At 40.7% G+C, this 23876-nt stretch overlaps 1 protein-coding gene across 3 annotated transcripts in view; it reads right to left on the bottom strand.

Annotated features, from left to right (window-relative positions):
* acvr1c (activin A receptor type 1C) overlaps positions 1-23876 on the bottom strand; it is a 117174-nt gene that overhangs the window by 20348 nt on the left and 72950 nt on the right. For 2 of the 3 annotated variants that reach the window (XM_084422349.1, XM_084422351.1), the window contains 2 exons: positions 8407-8649; positions 506-736 (listed from right to left, as the gene is read on the bottom strand). In XM_084422349.1, coding sequence (XP_084278475.1) covers positions 506-736; positions 8407-8649 — 474 coding nt within the window. Of the gene's footprint in view, positions 1-505; positions 737-8406; positions 8650-13096; positions 13243-23876 lie in introns of all 3 variants that reach the window. The other variant, XM_084422350.1, reaches the window with a different exon arrangement.

Here is a 23876-nt window from a genome sequence, read left to right as displayed (position 1 = left end):
ATACACTGCTTGTGCAGAGCCACACACTTACAAAATACCATTATGTTCCCCCAGAAGAGAATAATTCACTCAATGAATCCAATCAAAATGATGAGTCCAATCAAATAGAACAAAAGAATGACACACTACAAGGGTCAGATAACCTGCTTCCTGAAGAAGAGAAATCTGAGTGATGGCGCAAGCAAATCCACTGGTGACACATGCCTCAGTGGGTGGTGTAAGTGGCATCAGCCAGTCAATTGATTTGATTCTATACCAGCTTCAGACAATCATCACATCTGAAGTGTGTTTCCATAGCATCGGCTACTGATGCAGCATCAAGTGCACCTATGACATTAAACTCCTGTCATGAAATCTTACTCAAATATTTGTATGCAATAAAATGATAACTAAATATGTTTCTTGTTATATGCAAGAAAACAATTCAAACACACAACAAGCCTCGTTCTTACATCAATTTTCATGCATTAATGTGATTTTACACCAAAATCCCTTCATGTGATACCTTTGTTATCAGCGGCGATAAATCCCAAAATATTCTCGTGGCGTAACATTATTGTCTGATAAATCTCAGCCTCACGAAACCAGGAGCGCTCATCTCGTGATGAGAAGATCTTCACAGCGACATCCTCCCCCCTCCATTTGCCCCTCCACACTTCCCCGAAGCGCCCCTTTCCAATGCTTTCCTGGAGGACAATGGTTCGAGCAATCGTTCTCTGGACCAATAGGGGCAATCCTGAGAGAATATCACATAAACTGTCAGCTAAAGGGTTAACAACAGATATATGTCCATACACCTGTTCAAATCTCACTCAACTGCAAAAGAAAATGTATATTTATGATGATTCATTAAAATCATTAAATCATATCTAGCTCTTCAAAGATTTACTCATTTACTCATCTCATGTGATTCAAATATACACTGTGTTCCAAATTATTATGCAAGTGACATATCAGCAGGATTTAAGTACAATAAACATTCAGATTTTAGTTTTTCAAAGAAAGTGCTTGTTTTATTAAAAAATAGTTTGCCAGGTTAGCTACGTTAAATAGTTTGCCAGGTATTCTTATTTAAACCTACTTAAAGAGGTTGTTCCACATTATTAAGAAAGTCACAGTTTTCATGCAATTTAGGGAGGAAGAAAGATATTTCTGAAGATATTTCAGAAATGCAACTTTATGCATGACTGCCAGTCTGCCTGGAGAGGTTCTTGAGACTCCAGCAGCTTCAAATACCTGTTTGCTATTTGAAATGAGTATTTCTTAATGAGTATTTATCTGACCGAGTTCGTCTGAGCTCTAAATGTCTCACAAATCTTTTGATAGTTTGATCATCTCCGTTCAGTTTTTGCTAAATATTAGTTGGTTTCATGCCTTTTGCAAGACGTTGCACCATGTCATGCTTTTCATCTTGAGAAAGCTGAAAAGCATACATTGCATAAGAACGTCTTGGTTACTAGTGGAATCCCTTTTTCCTTGTTGGAGGGAACGGAGACGTTGTGTTGAAATACCGACACTAGGGGTCACTCTTGGGAGCCCCTAACACCTCTGAAGAATTCAAAAAAGGCCAATGGAACTGGTGTGTGGAATTTGCATGTCTGGCCACATCCCATACAAACGGGACTATAAGGCGGCCAGCATGCATCACACACTTCAGATTTGTTCTTAGGAGCCAAGATGGCGTCTCAACCTCTTCAGTGGCAGTTCAAAATTGTGGCAGGAGGGACACAACGTCTCCGTTCCCTCCATCAGGGAACGAGGGGAACACTAATAACCCAGGCGTTCCCTTTCTGTCGGTCACTTTCGACGTTGTCAAATTTACCAACACTAGGAGTCTGAAGAAAATTTCATTATTTAATATTATTTAAGTATTATTATTCTTTATTAGTATTCATAATCATCTGTAATCGTATTTTGTGAATCACGGTGTGCTTGGGAGAGGTAGACTGTAGATTGCATGAACGTGTGAGAGACAGAGAGACAAGATATAAGTTTCAATGCATATGTTGACTTAACGATTCACTATACATTTAATTTTAAATAGAAACCAGATGTTAAGCAGCGTATAAAACCCAACCTTTTTGTCCAGAGGAACAGGGAAAACTGGAATGAAAGATCATCTCTCCAGTCTCGACATTAAACAAAAAAGAGATCTCTTGGCAAAATAACTGGTGTCCGGTCCCGTGAATTAAACAACAATGGGGAAAAAGCTATGCTAAACGCCACAACTATTGAACTGTGTCACGAGACTTGGCGGTGCAGATGCAGGCAGGCCTCCACGTGCCAAAGCAGTTGTAGCTAAGCTACTCGCAACCTTCCAACGCTCAAGGTAACTGACCTCAGGTCTTCGCATATCAGAGGGAGACCCTCACCTCTGGGAAGAGGCCGTTCAAAATAAAGTTGTTGTTTTTTTACAACTGAGTAAACCTGAGAAATCCTTCTCATTGAGAAAGGAACACTATGGATACCACATCCTGCCCAAATGGGGATGGTAGTATGTGGAAAATACATCCTAAGGAATCACCAGAAAGGGAGAATACTACACAGGAAAGAGTCCCTGTGGAGGGCTCCACCTGATGAGGGGGAGACTACCAGCCACAGCAATTGGTGACGGAGCTAGCTCCATCCAGGGGAAGACACTAGGTTCACTGATAGGGAAACTGAACAGTGGAAGAATGCATCATATAGGGTCACCATTAGGGAATCACTACATACAGAGCTCTAGCCCGATTACCAGGGCTCACCTGAAAGGGCTATACCACGGGTAATGGGCCTGGTGGTGAGTTCCCCACTGAACTTACTACCGTCAAGTGATAGGAGGTAGAAAAGATGTTCTGGATCACCAAACCTGAGGAAGTCTCTGGGACAAAAAGGTGCACGTAACCACCTCAGAAAGGGAACTCCAGGCACAAGTCACTAACAGAGAAGGCTTGTAGGTCCTTCAACCTCTTGATGGAGGTGAGCGCAATCAGGAGATCTTCATAGAGAGGGCACTAAGCTCAACTGATTGTAAGGGCTAAAAAGGATCTTTCTGTAAAGCATGTAGGACCAAAGAAAGATCCCAAGGGCTTGAAGGATTCAACCTATGTACACCTCTCAGGAACCTAATAATCAGGTTGTGCTTCCCCAAAGACCTGCCACGCACAGTAGGATGGAGGTGGACAGGCATTTCTCCAAGCCCTGTCTTTCCACCTTGGGAAAATCAAGAAAGTGTTATTTCTTGGCATCCCGCATCTTGGCAAGGTTTAGCCATAGGTAATGCTCCTGGACCACAAGTGTGGACATCAGGGTGGGAATTATGTAATTTTAGGGGCAAGGCCATTTGGCCTCCACCTTTTCTTTTTTTTTAGGGGCACCAAGGCCATATGACAGGGCACAAAGGCCATTGAGTACAATTCGATGGTTTTCCCATTCAGATTGATACCATAACATACTAATTTGGAATAAGACATGGATTATGACTTTTTTAATTAAAAAAAACATTTTTTAATGAGAGAGAGAGAGAGAGCGCCATTACATCCAGAAGGTATACACCCTCACACAACAATAGAAACAACATAAATGCCAATAAAAGCATTCAGAAACAACACAAATGCCAATAAAAGCATTCAAAATATTCATTCAGTCCTCTATATCATGTGAGTGTGAGAGAGAGAACCATTTCATCCAGAAGGTATACACCCTCCCTCGCAATCATTATCGCTCAGCGCTCAACGCAGTTTGCTTCGCGCTCCACTCAAATCGCCCCCCGCTCGCTCCAAAAAAGGAAAAAAATCTACATGTATATCACTTGTAGCGGTCCCCAAGCTTTTTTGCGCCACAGATCGGTTTAATATCAGGCAATATTTTCACGGGCCGGCCTTCAAGGTGTGGCGGATAAATACAACAAAATAAAATGATACGAACGGCATAAAAACTGGGGTATTTTTTTTTAGCCTATAATAATAAACGTGAATCCAATGTGTGGGCCTACTAGCAACTTTATTAGCAGCGTCCTCTAACATCGCGCCTAAAAACAACTGAGAAAGTCTGAACACAAACAAAATGCCCCCAAAAGAAAAGAATCTCTATGTTTTCGGTGCTGATGCGATGTAAGGGTGGCGCTGCTGCCAATAAAGCACCTAAAAGCTGTCACAACGAACCGGCAAAATGAATGATTATGAATATGTAAAATATAGCAGGAGACATTTTAATTGTTTACTAATAAACCAGTTTTTTTTTTTTTAGGTCTGTGTCGGCTGGAAAGATGCTGACTCGCGATCTTCGCAGTAGTGAACGCGCCAGAGAGAAATGCACATTTCATACGGATTACATAAGAGAGAAGTCTGTTTTCTTTCGTTTTGAATTGTTCTGTTTAAAAGTAGACATTTCAAGCTTTATATATATATATCTCAGGTCTGTGAGGCAAGTAAGCTATACGCTGAGTTTCGGTTCATTTATGAGACAAGCTCCAGTTTCGCCGGCGCCTTCGTGTCGTGATTATCTATTTTCTAATATATTCACTTCTAATTTATTAAATCCAGACAATTGGTTGATGAAACATTGATTAAAATTAAGATACAATTAATACAAAACGAAATTAAATTTAAAGACAGGCTTTGTGCTTTCTGCTTGAGGTCTCTGTGAAAGTTTTATAAAGCAGTCTTTTAGTGCCGCTTTCAGAGCGCTCACGTCCTAATGGAGAACTGTCCAGTCTGTAACATTGTTTTTTTTGTTTTTTTTGTGAAATAAATTTCTAAATAAATGCGACTTATAGTCCAGTGCGACTTAGGCCTATATGTGTTTTTTCTTCTTCATGGCGCATTTTTTGACTGTTGCGATTTATACTCCGGAGCGACTTATTAATAGTAGGCTACACCTGTATGACTTCTCCTCCCTTTTTGAAGTACTTTTTGAACTCCATTATTGAGCTGAGTTTTGACTGAAAATAGTCTACTGTTGATGACTGTGCAAGACAGATGGATTCAGGGTCAGGCTTGACTGAGCATGCTTCAGACTCGTGGTGTGAGCGGAGCGAAACTGGAGCGGGAAATAGGGCGACACTCCGTCCTTTTGAAATTGCCGCTCTGCGCTCTGTCCAAGATCCGCCCGCTCGCTCCCGCTCCACTCCGCTCACATGCTCTGCTTTATACATGGAGCTTGGACAGGGCCAGGGCACACAGGCCACTGTGGCCGTACGATGATTTTTTTTTCACGGGGCATGAAGGCCAAAGTGTAGGGCAACGGCGGCCATGGCCGCGTGGCCGCGGTATAATTCCCACCCTGGTGGACATAGTCGGTTGCAGAATGCATTTCCTGCATTACCTTTGGCTTGCACCTGGTAGACTTGCAGGATGGCCATTGCATGCAGGGCGGACTTACAAGCTTTGGATGGGGGCCTCAGACAATTACTTCAAGTGGCGGCATTTTGCGGGCATTAATGCACTATAATCGCACGCTCAACCTGAGTTGAGTACCCCACCATCGAGGGTAGTGAGGACAGATGAACCAGGGGAAGACGAGCATGCTAAAGGAACGGGAGGCCGACAGGGATTCACCTGGAGGAAACTCTCCCATTGTAACCGTCCCATGTGTTACAGATCTATCACAGGCTCAGCTCCCTCCTACTTTCACTCACTTCTACGAGTCTACATCCCTACGAGAAGCCTACGATCGGTCAACGAGCGACGTCTCGTGGTTCCATCACAGAAAGCCACAAAATCACTTTCCAGAACATTCTCATTCACAGTTCCATGCTGGTGGAATGCTCTCCCCACCCTCATCCGGAATGCAGAATCCCTGGCAACATTCAAAAGACAGCTGAAAACCCATCTCTTCCGTGAGCACTTAACCTTAAAAAAAAAAAAAAAATCCTTTTCCTTTAAACCCTTGCTTATCGGGCTTATGCTACTCTGACCAATGCCTGAACTGCCTTTGTTTTTTTGCCTCTTCACGATGACTCGCTTAATTTATTCCTAATTTGTAAGTCGCTTTGGACAAAAGCGTCTGCTAAATGATTAAATGTAAATGTAAATGTAACCCCCAGATTGCCCTCAGAGCTCACCGCCACATGACCCCATCCACAAATGTTGTTTCAGGAGGAGCACAGCCCATTCACTGAAGACAGTGCTCATGGCCACCCTGCAACCAGAAGGAAAGGGAAGGAACACCATCTTTAAAAAGACATGATCTGCCGTGCAGCTCTTTTAGAGGAATTCGCTCTTTTATTAAGGACAATGCCTCTTTCAGACCATCACTGATGGACCCAGGGGAACTCCCTGCCCTTATCTGTGCAACACATTGAGAGTGACCACTGATGTGTACTCTGCTTCCAGCAGCAGTTACAAGGTGAATGGAAATATTGCTTCTCATGAAGAGACGCTGTGCTTAGGCTCCAAAGAACAAAGTTGAAGTGTGTGATGCACGCCAGCCAACTTATACGCCCGTATGCATGTCCGGGGGGCATGGCCAGACATGCAAAGGGACACCCCTTTGAGGTGTTTGGGGCACCCAAGAATGACCCCTTGTGTCTGTATTTCGACACAACCTCGAAAGTGACCGACAGAAAAGGAACTGTGACTTACTTAAAAATGTGGAACAACCTCTTTAAGTAGGTTTTTTTCATTTACCTAAGAAGACCTGTCAAACTACTAAACAAACCTGTCTGAGATTGATACCAGTAATCTAAAAAGATATGATAAATAAAACAAACACTTTCTTTGAAAAACTAAAATCGGAATGTTTACTGTATTGAAACCCTACTGATATGTCACTTGCATAATAATTTGGAACACAGTGTATTCAAACATTTACATATAACAAAACAAAACAAAAATAATCCACATGACTCATCTCATATGTCTCATCTCATATGATGTCATACAAAGCGTTGTATGAAGAATAGAAGGAAATGTACATTTAGCAGGCATTTTTATCTAAATTAACTTACAGTGTGTGCATCATTTTTATGCAAGTCAATATTCTGATCATATTTTTTCCAAGCACATTTTACCAATTCCGAACCACATCAATCTTAATAACTACTATTGATTTTGTATATAATCATTTATAAGTGATATATATTTGTTAACTGTGAAAAACACCTTATGTTCAGGTAAAATCTAACAGGTAAAAGTGGGCAAAAAAAAAAGGTTTTAACTCATACTGAAAAGTCAGAAATGATTAAATGCCCATGAGAAGGATGCAATACTACAGAAATTGTAAAATAAAGGTGTAACCATTGGACAGCAAAATGCTCATTGGGTCAACGGAGTCACACAAAAAACAAACAGGTTAAGAAGAAATTATGCATGTTAACTGCAAAAGACATTAAAGAGTTCCTGGTGGTTTCCTTAATAATATATTTTTTTTTTGTCTCCAGTGCCATTATTTTCCAGAACTGCAAACTACTTGGAGTCTCCAGAAGTACAAGGTGTCCCAGGAAACTCCCAGGGACCTGGCAAACTGTGTGTTCACACTGCCGCCGGCAAGAGTGGCAAAATTCGCTCTCGCCACCCTGCCAACGACGCCGTAGAAAGATTTGTGGACGCTCTGAAGTAGATCGAATGCTTGGTTTTCTTTTAAACTTTATTTAAAGGGGCCGCAAAGCAAACAAGCATGTTGATCATTTGTGCAGACTAACCAAGTAGGGTATAAGTTAACCTCGAATCTTTTAAATGTGAAAGTAAGAAATTGATAGATGGAAAGAACTTAATTATAGTGACATATTTGCTAACTAAATAAACCATTTAAAAGCCATTAAAAGCTAATTAAAAGCCATTTGTGTGGTGTGGCTTTTGTGTTCATGGTTAAGTGCTAATCTAATTTGCATTCCCGCTGAAAAACAAGCGTTCTAGCGCAAAAATGTTGCCTATAAATAGTGTTGCGCGTCTTCTTATCAAATTCACATGATCAAGCTCTCCTCTATTTTGCTTGGGAACTAATGTGGTCGGAACCAAAGTTTACAGGAATGCGTTCTCTGGAATCCTCTCAAGCGGAGGACAGTCTACATTCCCAGCAGCAGCAATAATCTACAACAACAGCAATAATCAACAGCAGCAGCAATTCAGCAGCAGCAGCAGCAGAACAGATCTATTCCTCCAAGACCAAACACATTAACATTGTCATATAAATTACCATGCTAAAAATCTTCAGAGAGTTGTCATGATAGAAATTATTCTATATGTATATTTATATTTATCAAAATAAATATAGTTGTTAAGATTGATGTGGTTTGGAATTGGAAAAATGTTCTTGGGGGAAAAAAATACTTGCATAATAATTGTGCACGCACTGTATAAAGTCATTCACACCACTTTCATGATACTTTAACTTTTTTTTTCATATTCATGTTATTAAAAAAAACCATATGATAACTAACATTTGAGTAGTCTGTTTTTTTTTTTTGTGTGCACAGCCAGCTCTCACCTGAACCAGAGCCAGAGGTGCTCATGTCATAGATGAGCTCTTTCAGGCATTTGTCAGGTGACACCAGAGTATGGTCATCCAGGGGTTCCTCTGGATCCTGTTTGTGGGCTTTAATGTGTGTGCACCGCAGGTTTTGTATGGCACACATTCCCAGAACGACACCTACACACACCAGGCACGACGGCACAAGAATTACTGCTGCTAGTTCCAGCTGACTCCAACCAGACCCCTCAGGTGGCGGCTCTGCACCAACACACACACACACATTTGTTTCAGTATATGAATGAGGACATCTCATGCAACATTTTTTTATATGGTGATGATACTATCTATCTATCTATACCAGTCATTACCAGAAAAAAAAAAATAGCCTATTCGGAAGTCCGCTACAGGAATTGTGTAAGGCGGATTAGTTTGAAAAGATAGAACACGAGCCATACCAGCCTGAAGGTTTGTCATACCAGACCTCAGAATAATAATACCGGTAACTAGATAAAAATTATTTTGTCATGGCAAACTTTGATGATGGCTTGAGAAAGCCTAGCTAAAAAGTTTGAAGTAGTTTTAAAAGCTTAAAGTCTGAAGTGGTTATAAAAGCTTGAAGTGTGAAGCAGTTTTCAGTTTGAAGGAGTTGTAAAAGCTTGATGTTTTAATGTTTTGAGACAACCTCTAAAAGGTTCTACTGTTTTCTCTGCCATTCTCCTGACTAATGCTTACTACCAAGTGCCACTGCATGAGGACAGTCGTGACCTCAAGGCCTTTATTACTCACAACAAACTAGTCCATTTTTGTTGTGTTCCTTACGGATTGGCTTCAGCGCCTGCAGCAGTTCACAAGGTAATGACCATCATCCTGACTGGCTGGCCAGGGTTTGAAAATGACCTGAACAACATTATCATCCACCGATGTGACATGTCTAAGCATGACAAAGCACTTCAAGCAGTCTTACAATGACTAGAAGCTGCTGGCTTGCAGCTTAGTAAGTTGTTTCAGCTCAATGACAAAACTGTCAAGTCCCACCCTGCTCCTCTACAGCCAGTGCCGCTGCCAGATGGACCATGGCAGAAAGTGGCTATGGATATGGTCAGCCAATGGCACCGATTCATCCGACAGCAGGTTTGCTATAACATTAACTCATTATTACAGCAAATGGCCTTGGACCTCCTTTACTCGCACTGTCACTACGGATTCAGTGATTTCTGTCATCAGTCTTCAGCAGCCATGGAAATCCATTGAGTGTTGTTACTGATAACGATGTTCAGTTTACGTCTGCTGCTTTCGCTGTATTTCTGAAAGGAAGGAATATTTGTCACCATCGTTCCTCTCTCTACTACCCAGCAGCTAATGGTGCTGTAGAGAGGTTTAACCGTGTTCTCAAAAACACTGTTCAGATGGCCATCCAGCAACATCAGCCATGGAAACCTGTGGTAACTGACTTCTTGCAGGTACTGTGCCACTCCACATGCTGCAACTGGTACTTCACACTTTTAGCTCCTCTATGGCAGGCAAAGGCGCACAAGGCTGTCTATTTTGCCATCTGCTCCTGTGCACTCACCAACTAACATGACTGTTCGCCAAACGGCTGCAACACTAAATGAAAAAGTACACTGATGCTAGAGCGATGTGCTCACACCCTGTGTTTTCTGGATCTTTTGTGTGGATGTGTCTACATTGTCAATGCCACTCTGACATTCTATTCTTTCTTTTTTTTTTTTTTAAGGGGAAAATGAGGTGTTCATAAGTGAATTGTGTTGTGGACTACTATTTTGGAAAGGAAGCCTGAACAGTTGTGTAATGATGTAAGGTGTGTGGAGAAAGTGTAAACAAAAGGTGGATGAAGTTCGCTACTCGTGTCAGAATCGTGCTTTATTATTTAATAAGTCAAGTCACCTACATTTATATAGAGCTTTACAGTGATAAAAGGAAATTAATGCAACAAAGATTGTTTTGGCTGGTACAACAGCCTAGCGCTAATTAGCTCAATTGTTTTTGATTAATTCATTTCTGTTGTGAAAATCATTAGTTATTAACTTCAGGGCCGTTTATACGACACCGTTATCAACTGAAAACAGAAAACGTACTCTGTTACCTGCGTAACCTCGGTTCCCTGAGATACGGGAACGAGTACTGCATCGTTAGACGCTGTTATGGGGAAAACTCCTTTTTCTCCGAATTCTGAAGCCTTTTTAATCACGCAGTGAAACTGCACGGCCATTGGTTCGTGCAGAGTAATAAAATGAACCAATGACGAGGCAGTGGAGCTGCACGAGCCTATGGCAGAGAAGCCCGCCAGAGCGTGACAATTTGGGAATGGCATCTGGCTATAAAGCAGGCGATCTGGCATAGGACACTCAGATTCAATTTGACTGAAACGACGAACAGAGTCGTGCAGCAATATAGCATGGCCTGAAACGCAGTACTTGTTCCTGTATCTCAGGGAGCCGAGGTTACGTAAGTAACCGAGAACGTTCCTTTTCGATACTTTACTCGTACTGTGTTGCTAGACGCTGTTATGGGGAACCAATACAATCACGCCGTGCTATGGCTGCGAAACGACTAATGATATACTTGGCCTTAAGCCCTCAGCAGAGCCTAGAGGAACCAAGACATAATAGGGAATACTAATTTCGCTAGGGGCTCCGACGTAAGTCAGAGCCACCTAGGAACATAAACCAGGAAGAACTCAGAGGTCGATCCTGCCCTAGACAGTCGTTCCAAGAAAACCTGTATGGCCTAGGCACTGGAAGGGTCGAGAGCTGGTCAGGTAAGAGAAGGCAATAGCCTGTTACCAGCGGCCCAGACCTTGATCGGAGCCACAAAGGTATTATAGCAATAGCTGATAGCCATAGAGTTACCCCATATTTTTGGGCTCGGCTGAGGCCAAATCCACTAGACAGAAAGGACTTGTGCCTGCAGAGCAGGGACTTCCAGATTGTAGAACCTGGTAAATGTGGACAGCGAGGACCAGCCGGCCTCCATACGAATATTACCAATGGAGACACCGGTGTGACCGGATGCCCTTTGGTGCGGCCTCCGAAGCATACAAAAAGCTGTTACGCATGTCTAAAAGAGGTGAAACGCTCTATGTATATTCTCAAAGCATTGACAGGGCAGAGTAAATGCAGCTCTCGTTCATCCATGGAGGGAGGAAAAACAATATCAAAGATATTTCCTGCTCCTGCAGGAAAAACAATATCAAAGATATGTTGCAAGAGAGAGGGTCTGCGCTCCGAGCTGTGCACCAGGCAGAGAACACAGACCATTTAAGGGCATAGAGGCGTCGTGTAGATGGGGCTCTAGCCTCGGAAATAGTGTTTAAAACTCTCTCGGGGAGGTCCATAGGCTCCCATCGAGAGGCCAAATGTGCAGTGCCCACAACTCTGGCTGAGGGTGCCAAATCGTCTTGTTCATTTATGTCAGAGAGCTGCCAGTGCTGTAATTCAGCTGAGCACTGTCAGTGAATGCAGCAAGGCGAGACTCGCACTCTCGTAGTGAAAGCGCTCGTCTTCAATGAACATTGCTTGCGGGGGCGGAGCCGGCAAGTGACGCGCTCAGATGTTCGGCATTTTACAGCAAATGCCGGTGAAAAAAATGCTCTTTCAGAAGGAATATACTTCATAAGTCACAGGGGAGAACGTAACGTCATATCCAGCTGAACTGTAATCAGCTGAGCGTTGTCAGCGATGAGCTTGCTCTCGCAGCACTGAGGATTTCCCTCTGCTGCAGGAAAAGTGAGACACGCGGGATATAGACGGACACGAGCTCACTTAGACCCGTTCACTCAGCCTTGTAACCCATTGTTTCTTTATCTCAGCTTGAGAGAATGAGAGCAGTGAGAACGAGGAAGGAGAAAGCTTTCTAGAGAAAGCAGTTTGTGAACGCAGCGAGGCGAGACTAGCTCTCCTAGCGCTGGACCTCAATGAACACCGGCTTGCGGGGACGGAGCCGGCAAGTGACGCGCTCAGAGGTTTGGGCATTTTGAAACAAACGGCAGTGGAAATATGCTCTTTTAGAGAAATAAGCTCTGTATACTCATCTGATAGAAGTAGGGGAGGAGCATCATTTTTAGAGATGCATAGGAAGCTAGCTTCTCATAGAAATCGCCGGATACCAACAGGGGATGCAGCCGAATCAGTTCTTTGCAGAGCGCCGGTATATCAGCTAGATAGCAGATGCTGGAGCCGAGTCAGCTTATCCGTTGCGAGGGCTTATTCAACAGTGGGAAGGCTTCTTTGGGCTTAAACTCGAAGTCCAGCAAAGAGAGTCATCGTCGCTAAAGGAGAATTGATCTGAGTATCCTATGCCAGATCACCTGCTTTATAGCCAGATGCCACGCCCAAATTGGTGCGCTCCGGCAGGCTTCTCTGCCATAGGCTCGTGCAGCTCCGCTGCCTTGCCATTGGTTCATTTTATTACTCTGCACGAACCAATGGCCGTGCAGTTTCACTGCGTGACTAAAAAGGCTTCAGAAAAAGGAGAAAAAGGAGTTTTCCACATAACAGCGTCTAGCGACGCAGTACGAGTAAAGTATCGAAAGGGAACTTTTATTGCGTTTTGGCCGTTCATTTACACGACAACAGCGTTTTGGTGGCCTGAGAACGCAAATTCAAACGGGAAGCATTTTCATAACGTTTTCATCTGTACAGAGGGGGAAAAAAACTTGAAAAAAGTCGTAAAAAAAGAAAGAAACTTTTGTCGTGTCGATGATGCCTTCGTAGGGGATAGTCTAGTTGACACGGTCTCTGTTGACACTTCAGAGCTGCATTGTGGTTGTGTCTAGGCTCAGGTCCTTCATCAGATCTGGATATGGGCCGGATCCGGCTGACTATGGTAAACCTCGGGATAAACAGAGAGACTAATATTAGCATAGATGCCATTCTTCTTATGATTTAACGAGTACATCAGGTGTTATGGGAAATATTCCCGGTTCCGGCTGACCTAATTTATGCAGCCTAACAATCATTTTACATAATTTGAATAATATAAATGTATAATGTTTTATTTGTGTGCCAGGTTAAAGAGATGTGTTTTAGTCTAGATTTAAACTGACAGAGTGTGTCTGCTTCCCAAACAATGCTAGGAAGACTGTTCCAGAGTTTAGGTGCTAAATAGGAAAAGGATCTACTGCCAGCAGACGATTTTGATATTCTAGGTATTATCAACTGGCCAGAATTTTGAGATCGCAGTAGACATGAAGGACTATAATGCGTTAAGAGCAGGGGCAATTCTAGGATTTTCATTTTAAGGGGGCTCAGCCCCCAATGAGTGTATGATTTAAATAAATAAATAAATAAAATAAAAAGGTAACACTTTAGTTTAGGGTCTAATTCTCACTATTAAAGGTGCATTGCGCAACTTTTCATGTTAAAAATACCCGTTTTCTAACCCATACATGCTTAAACAATTGCCTGATGGGCTGAATGAGCCCTTCTCTGATCACTGCGATTGCCTCTATAATCCTGTACAGTAAAATAAATAAGAGGGATTCGGGTCGGAATCTGAGACTGGGCGTGACGTCATGCGCGTTCACGGCACGCTCATATGTCTGGCAGGTTTGTGTATGCGCCGACGCCGCCATTCTCCGTAGAAAATGGATTCTAAGAGACCGGCTTGTAGTTCATTTCAAACACCAACGCAAACTCCACGTAAGATAAAAAAAAAAAGAGAACTTTTGTCTAGTGCAACCAAAAGGTCCAAATTGGAGTCAGACAGGCGTCGGGGTAAGACGAGAGTAAACATAGGGAAGGCTTTCAACAAATGGAGAGATCTCCGGTCTGCTCTAGGGCTCAAACGGGATCCTCAGTTGGCTTTTTTCTTGATAAAAAGGTAAGATATATCCCATTCTCTAATGTCTGATACGGCCAATAATGACAATAAATGACGATCCATAAAATGTGTAATGCTTTAGCGTAAGCTAGATAAATGTACAATCGGAATAGGTTTTACTAACTTACCATTGTCAGTGATCAGGTTCAGAATGATTGTGATATAAAATGCTGATATATAAGTTAGATACTTAGACACAAATTTTGAGCAAATTACTGCTTAATTACGATGTATTGCTATTGGAATATGCTACTTAGCTGATCAATAAAACAGGCTAAACCCCCGCAAATCTTCGGCGGATTAGCCTGTTTGGCTTTTATGGTAACGTCATAGTGCCACTTGATTGTTTATTACCTTGAGACATTTGGGTGTACTTTGTTGACCGACTGTGTATGGTATGGTATCATGATTACAATTTTGAGCTTTTACAAAGTTATAACTTATATTGTTCATGAACGTGTTTCCATAATAATAGTCATAAGTGGATACAGTAAACACATAACACAGTTCAACATGGAGATAGATGGGAATAAAAAACGAAGTTTTCTACTACCCCCATTTTTTCCCTCACACATAAGTGTGTTATTTACTCAATTGCCTTTCCTTTCACATATTTTAAATTACTTGCAGATTTAAAACTTTATAACCTCTGAAGACATTATGATTGTAAACAAAAGATTTGTGCGGCTGATGCTCCTTGGGTTATGACCAGCTCGAGCTCGTGCAAGCGTGCGTGTGCGTGTGGTCCGTGAGCGTGCACACCTCTGGTTGCAGTTTCGCTTGCCGCCAGAGGGGGCGTAGTTCTGCGAAAACTCAGACTCTCGCGCAATGCACCTTTAACTAGTTTCTTATTAACATGCATATTACTAGCATATCAGCTGTTTATTATTATTTATAAAGTCAGGGTTTTATAATCACTGAGGTCCCGAATGTGAGGTAGTTATGGGGGTTCAGGGAAATTCCCCAGATATTTGTTTGTTTTTTCTGATCTACATATGTGCATATGTACAAGGCCAAAAAATTTGATAACAATAGCTTTAAAACCACGTCAGTGGGCAGTAGATTATTGCTCTCTCCTCATCTTCATCACTGTCTTTTCTCTTTGTTTTTATCTTGCCCTGTCTCTTCCCCTCCTAAACCTAAGCTTTGACTGATATAGGCTTTTCAATTTTGTCTGTGTCAGTGAAGAAAGTAAACATAGGGTCAACTGAACTTATGAATCATTTTCTCAGACATGTTAATTTCCTGAAGGCTACCAGGAAAGCTAGGTAACTAAGTTTATTAAATTCATTCACAATATGTACACATTCATTATTGATCTTATGCTTAATACAGGGCCGTAGACAGGGCTTTATAATCACAGAGGTCCTAAATTTGAGGTTTTTAGGGGGTACAACATTTTGATTTCTCTGATTTACATATGTGCATTTCAAGATGTTTGAAGGCTAAAAAAGGATAAGAAATAGCTTTAAAAATGTCAGCGAGCAGTATATTATTTGTCAATGCCTGCTCTCCTCTCATCTCCATCATTCTGACTTTTTCTCTCAGTCTCTTCCCCTACTAAAGCAGAGCTTTTTTTAATTTACTGAAGGCTACAAATTGTATTATATTAATTCTCAATATGTACACATTCATTATTAATATTGTGCCTAATATGATGAAAACGGCTTCGTTAATGTTTCTTGTCCCCTCACAATGACACAGTAAACTAATTATTACATTACATGAATCACGTTACACAGGCCTATTTTCAGTTCAAAATGGTGAAATTAGACAAAAGTTTCTTAGTTTGCCTGAATATTTGTGTTATTCGTTTAACATTTATGACTTAAAACAGCAGTCAAATATGAAATGTTTAGTTTAGCTGTAAATATATATATATATATTAACATTACAAATAATAACTACACATACACATATATACACTCCACTTGCAGTCACGGAATGTAATTAATAGGGTTTTTTTTTTTGGTGAGAATGTAGTTATTTAGACGTCAAATATGTGACTTGTATATAAATATAGAGCCTATTTGACAATTGTTTCTGAGATATGAGCTCCAGGCCGTCAGTGACCACTCAGCGCTCATAAATTCCAAAGTCCTTTGGGAATTTGCAGCTCGCTCTTGTGTAGATATAGTGTTTTAAACACTATATCTGAATTAATTGAGGTGTAATTCATTTTGGTTATATCAAACGAGCAATCTTTGATCTTATTAATCTATTACTTGTTCTAGAGCAAATCAATTTGGCTAAGGTCAAAGTTAAGTTTCATAACTTTGTATTTGTATTTAACTTAAATCCTGTACTATAACTAGCTTTTGTTATTTTTGACTGAACTGTTTGCTTGTTTATTTCCTATTTTACAAACTTCTTATACTTTTATAATAGCTAATATTGTTTATTTAAATATTCTATTTCAATAAATAATATTTTATATAAATAACATCGTATTTGGTATTGAGAAAGTATCTGTTAGTGATTATGATTTCGACTTCAGTGAAAGTAACATTATTGCGCCGTTAGATGGCAGCAAAGACTTTATCAGTGAGTCAGTAGCAAAGACTTTTATATTGAAAGGGACTGAAACAAGGTTGTAAACAAGGATGGATTATTTTTACTTTAAACAACACCTTATAAGCTGCAACATACAAATGCACTGAATAATGCTGTCATGGGAAATCCCCTTAACTGTTAAAAGGACAAAGACAAATACAGTATATCGCTTTCCTCAGCAGACATTCAAAATGATTTCGTGATTATGAATATAAGATTAACCTGAAGAATATCAGCTAGATGCAGGTAATGCACTCGCTTTGTCAAATCTCTCTCTCATAATACTCTACACAATACAATAAGCTTCAATGAAGCAACTCAGCGTTCCTTCGTTACTAGTTCTAAAGTAACGTTTTAAAGTTGGTAATGGAGGCTTGGGCCCCGTCCACACTACTGCGTTTTCATTTAGAAACGGAGAATTAAAACGAATACGATCTCCGTCCACACCAGCGTTTTAGCTGCGTATTAGAATTGATCTCCGTCCACATTAAAACGACTGAAAACGCGGATCATGTGACCATTCACCAACACTGGGCATGCGCGAGCCGGTGTAAACACAACTTCATTGATAAAATGATCCCACCATGCGCTGGTTCTTCCCGGGTTAACCCAAAACCGACGCTCCATGTACACGGTCGATACTGGGAATTGTCAAACGTAAACTATTTTATCGGGAATTGTCAGTTGCACACGGGAATTGTCACATTGTCACTATTTTACCGGGAATTGTCACAGATCGCTCGAATAATAGCTTGCCTCCGGCGCATGTAGGCAGTTAGCATTGTAAAATGCAGAATTTACTTGCACAACAGCTGCTAGAAAAGATATAGCCTACGCCATGACTGATGACACCCAATCATAGATCCGAGCGTGAGCCTCTACGTCATCGTTTCTAAAGTCCTCCGTTTTGACCCGTCCACACTAAAACGCCCTCCGGAGATTCAAAACAAAAAACGGGTCGGCAGCGTTTCTAAACTTCTCCGTTTTGGGTCTCCGTTTTTGCCGTTTTAGTGTGGACGGGAGGTGCAAACGTAGCAAAAGGTCTCAGTTTTTAAACGAAAACGCAGTAGTGTGGACGGGGCCTTGGACTCAACTGCTAAACTGTCAACTTGAGATTTGAATCTGTGGCAGAAGGAAATAGTTCTGCATAAAAGAGCGGGGTTTTTTAACACTCCATTGGTGTTTCTTACTTTATTTACACACTTGTGCCATTGAACTGAAATCACAGTCGTAACCCTGCGATATGGATCTATATCAGCATTGCTGTGATTGCCTTCGGCTACTCGTGTAATATGGCTCATATGTCTAATATTGTCACATGGAATCGATGTTGATGCCGTTGAAATTCTGCAGCAGATCGATGACATCTCAGATCTTGTATATACTCCATTTAGATAAGGCTGTTAAAAAAAAACTCCTGTTGTAAATATGGTAGAACTATCACTTCTACCACTAAAGATTGCTTTATAAATAATCATCCTGATCAGTTTCTACTCCTCGGCATACCAGATAGCTTAGAAGAACTCGATGTTCCGACAGAAACTATTGACTCTCTCTTTTACAGCACTTTAGACACGGATGCTCCTTTGCGCTTAAAGAAGATTAAGGAAAATAGTCAGACGCCGTGGTATAATGTGCACACTCGGGCCCTCAAAAAAGCAACCCGAAAAATGAAGCGCAGCTGGAAGAAAACAAAACTAGAAGTATTTTGCATTTCGTGGAAGGAAATTATTGCATATAGAAAGGCCTTGAAAACTGCTAGATCTGCTTACTTTTCGACTCTCTTATAAGAGAACAAACAAAACCCTAGGTAATTATTTGATGCAGTGGCTAAATTAACGGAAATTTTTTTTTTCAACTTCAGACGTTTACAAACAGCACAGCAGTAATGACTTTCCTGAATTTCCTTTCTTGCTAGATTGATACTATTAGAGAGAAAATTATAACCATGCAACGGTCTAGTACAGTATCACATCAGATTTCGTGCTAAAGACCCCCTGAGGAACAATTGCATTCATTATTTGCTATAAGAGGTGAAGAATTGTCTAAACTTGTTAAAGTGACATGACGTGTAGACAGAGTGTGTGCTCTGCATTTCACCCATCCAAGTGCGCACACAGCAGTGAGTATTGAACAATAACACACACACCATGAACACCACCCGGAGCAGAAGAAAATCATCAAAATCAACAAAATGTACAGCATGTTAGACCCTATAGCTACTAAGTTACTGAAAGGGATGATTCTAGAAGTTATAGATCCTCTTCTTAATATTATTAATTCATCATTGCCATTAGGATACGTACCAAAAACTTTTCAGATGACTGTTATTAAACCTCTTATTAAAAAAAACAACTTGATCCTAAAGAATTAGTTCATTACAGATCAATCTCGAATCTACCTTTTCTGTCAAAGATACTAGAAAAGGCAGTATCCTCACAACTGTGTTCCTTTATAGAAAGAAATGGTATCTGCAAGGATTTCCAGTCAGGATTTAGACCATATCATAGTACCGAGACTGCTCTCATTAGAGTTCACAAAATTAACGGAATGCATAGTTGATATAAAAAAATGGATGACTAGTATTGTCCTACTACTTCATTCTAAAAAAAAAAACTTTAAAAAACTAGAGATGCTAAGTACTGACCAAAAAATCTCCACAAATAATAATAACCTAGATTAACACTTGATGGCTGCTCTGTCAAGTCTTTGGCATCAGTTAGGAACCTGGGTGTGCTCTTTGATTCCAATCTTTCATTTAAAAGCCACATATCTAGCATCTGTAAAATCACATTTTTCCATCTAAAAAATATATCTAAATTACGACATATGCACTCAATGACAAATGTAGAAAAGTTATTTCATGCGTTCATGACCTCAAGACTAGATTATTGTAATGCTCTAGTCTGGGTGTAATACTAGTCTGGGTGGTTGCCCTGCATGCTTAATAAACAAACTCCAGCTGGTCCAAAATGCAGCAGCTAGAGTTCTTACTAGAACCAGGAAGTATTAACATATTGCCCTGATTCTGTCAACACTGCATTGGCTCCATATTAAACACCAGATACATTTTAAAATCTTGCTAATTATATACAAAGCACTAAATGGTTTAACTCCTCAGTATTGAGTGAGCTCTTTACACATTATAGTCCTTCGCGTCTATTGCAATCTCAAAATTCTGGCCAGTTGATAAAACCTATAATATCATAATCAACTGCAGGCGGTAGATTCATTACTTATTTAGTAGGGGTGTGACGAGATCTTGTGCCATGAGATTTGATGAGATTTCTCGTTGAGTGAAAAGCTGTCTTGCGATATCGCCATAAAAGAGCCTGAGGATGAAATTAGCATAGAATATGCCACCGCTACATTTACTTTACATTAATGCCACCACTGCTGTTTTGCTGTTTTTATCAAAATAAAAACCATTGTAAACTATTGTAAACGTCTGCTCTGCTCATCCAGCACGAGTTGCAGTCGCACACTGTGCAGCAGGAATTACAGTTCACTAATAGCGTGACGATGGCAGAGGATTCATTGCACAACAGAGCGAAGTGTCTGATAAATGTCTAAGCGTCTGAATAAAATCTTGAAGAATACGCGTTCAGCATCGCCACTCCCTATACACACAGTATGTGCGATCGCGAATCCGAAAGTGAAAGTGAAATGTGCGCAAGTTAGGCTGAATACAATAGCCTGTCTCCCAATGTCAAACCTATCTCTGGACTGTGTAGTTGTGGCTCTAGTCTCTGTTTGCACTTTGAATACTGAGAGAGTACTTTGATTATGGCACTTGGACTGATTGTTTGCAAGTGATTGATAAGAAAAAAAGTATTGATTTTTATTATTTATATTGTTTTTATTTATATGTTCAATTTGTGGAAAGGAGTTCAATTAGGTGGTCAAACACAGCCTCAATCAGAAGTTCTGGAAGTCATAATTCATGTACAGTAAGGTCTGAAGAGGCTCATGTGAAATCAAACAGGAGAAAAGCCAGTCAGTTGAGTTTGTGACAAAACCTTTTACAGTGCTTGTATATTGTTGTATTTGATAATTCATACTCAAAGTAGAACTGAAATGACATTCATTACAAGATTATTAGTTAAAACATTTCAAAATGCACCTGCAGACTATTTTTCCAGTCATGAATTTTGTCATTGAGGATTTCTATAAAATATTGTGCAAAAATTGTCTCGTGTCGTTCTTGTGAACCCAATCTTGTGTCTTGTCTCGTGAGATAATAGTCTCCTCACACCCCTACTATTCAACACCCAAACTCTTGAATAGTCTTCCTAGCCTTGTTCAGGAAGCAGACATACTCTGTCAGTTTAAATCTAGACTAAAAACACATCTCTTTAACCTGGCATAGACATTATCAATTTCTATTATTCAAATTAGTTAAATGATTGTTAGGCTGTGCATGGTCCCAGTCGGTCGTTATCCATTTTGTGTGTGTGTTGTGTTGTGTTTTCGCAGGTGATCGGCTGATTGTTGCATGATTGGGAACACCGGCACACAGGTGATCGACTGATTGTTGCATGATTGGGAACATCGCAACAGCCTGCATAAATTAGGTCAACCGAAGCCGGGAACACTTCCTATAACACCCGACATAATTGTTACATCGTAAGAATAATGGCATTTATGCTAATATAAGTCTATTGGTCTCATCCTCATCCCGAGGTTACTGTAGTCAGCCGGATCCGGTCCATATCCAGATCAGATGGTGGAACAAAACGTAGCCCTGAATGTCAGCAGAGACCGTGAAGGCCTCGTCGACATGACAGCCATCAACACAGATCCTGCGCAGAGACCACAAGGACCAGACCGGTCCTCCGCACAGACCCTATGGCCAGCTTCGGCTCCATACCGGCGTGATGAATCCGATCTTTAAGCAAAAGGAACTGGATGAATATTAGAATGCTACCGATCCCAATCTGAATTCTGACTTGTGATGCAGCCTGAATCATAATGACACTGTGTCCGTTTGTTGGCCAGAGGAGAACTGGCCCCCCCGACTGAGCCTGGTTTCTCCCAAGGTTTTTTTCTCCATTCTGTCACCTGATGAAGTTTGGGATCCCTGCCACTGTCACCTCTGGCTTGCTTAGTTGGGCACACTTAATATTCAACAATATTATTTATCTGACTGTATTGATGCTGTTGTATGAGAACTGAACTGTGCTGTATGATGACAATTTTTTACAAAACTGCTTTATAGATGAAATTAACTAATTAAATTATCTGAAAAACTGATTATCCTTACAACAGAACTGAATCAACACTAAACTGACTTCAGATGATCAACAGCCGAAATGTATCATTTTCCTGTTATCACTGTAAAGCTGATTTGAAACAATCTGTATTGTATAAAGTGCTATATAAATAAAGGTGACTTGACTTACACAATGCTTTTTACTATATAAACACATTGTTAATGTTTTTAAAAGAAGTCTCTTATGCTCACCAAGTCTGCATTTATTTGATTAAAAATACCAACAAAACAAAAAAACCCAGTAATATTGTTAAATATTATGACAATTTAAAATAACTGTTTTCTATTTGAATATATTTTAAAATATAATTTATTCCTGTGATGCAAAGCAGAATTTTCAGCATCATTACTCCAGTCTTCAGTGTCACATGATCCTTCAAAAATCATTCTAATATGCTGATTTGATGCTAAAAAAAAAAAAAAAAAAAAAAAAACATTCGTTATTATTATCAATGTTGAAAACAGTTGTGGACAATTATTGATAATAATAATAAACATTTCTTGAGCAGCAAATCAGCATAATAAAATGATTTCTGAAGAATCATGTGACACTGAAGACTGGAGTAACGATGCTGAAAATTCGGCTTTGATCACAGGTATAAATTACATTTTAAAATATATTAAAATAAAAAACAGTTATTTTAAATTGTTATAATATTTCAAAATATATATAAAAAAAATTGTGTGCATTTTTATTCAAATAAATGCAGCCCTGGTGAGCATAAGACTTCTTTTAAAAACATTTAAAAAATCTTACCAATCCGACTTCCGGTTTGTGCGATGACGGAGTAGGTCGCAAACTGGGAGAGCTCTGTTGAAATCCTATCCAAATTCGATTATTACACATTTATTTAACTCAGTTAACTTGAGCAAGCTGCGTGGAAGTGCACTAAATATGGGGAAACCGACCAAAAAGCTAAATCAACCTACGGAGGGCACGCCTGAGGAGAACCAAAGTTTGGGTACCCAGGCTAACCAAAATGAACAGCATGCTGCTAGCAACGCGCCGCTAACCTTGGCAGATATGGAGAAACTTCTCAACTCGATGGAAGACCGCATTATTGCCAAACTATCTGTCCAACTTTCTGCTGACCGAGCAACGATTGACAGACATGACCAGACCATCCAGCAGATGGAAACTTCGCTAAATGATATGGAGGCCAGGCTACTAACCCTCGAATCAACCTGTAAGACCCTGTCTAGAGAAAACGAGGCCCTTAAACTTAAGACGGATGATCTTGAAAACAGGTCGAGGCGCAACAATATCCGTATTACTGGCCTACCTGAAAAAGTTGAAGGTTCACACCCAACTGCTTTCATGGAGGTATTTCTGGAAGAAACCTTTGGCGCAGAGGCTTTTCCTTCACCTCCTTCCATCGACAGGGCACACAGAGTAGCCATCTCACGTAGAAAACAAGATGACCCTCCGCGTCCATTCATTGCACGGATCCACCGTTATCAAGACAAGGAGCGCATCCTGAAATTGGCCAGAGAGGCAGGGTCCCTCTCTTTTCGCGGGTCCGAGATACACATCTACCCCGACTACAGCGCGGAGGTTTCCAAGAAAAGAGCAGCGTACTACACAGTGAAGTCTCAGTTGAGAAACGCCGGATTCGGATATCGGATGTTCTTTCCAGCCAAACTTCAAGTCACGGATAAAAACGGGCAGAAACTACTTTTTCTCTCTCCTGAAGAAGTTTCAGCCTTTCTTCAAAACAACCGCCAAAGTATTCCTCTCACTCCCTCTACTTCATGAGTCATTGATTTTGACGGCGTTAAAACTACTCTAAAGTCGGAGGCAGCCATCCAATTGCTGGTG

The sequence above is a fragment of the Rutilus rutilus genome, assembly GCF_951802725.1.
Source record: "Rutilus rutilus genome assembly, chromosome: 10".
NCBI classification, from domain to species: Eukaryota; Metazoa; Chordata; class Actinopteri; order Cypriniformes; family Leuciscidae; genus Rutilus; species Rutilus rutilus.
This window is presented reverse-complemented; position numbering and strand designations above follow the sequence as displayed.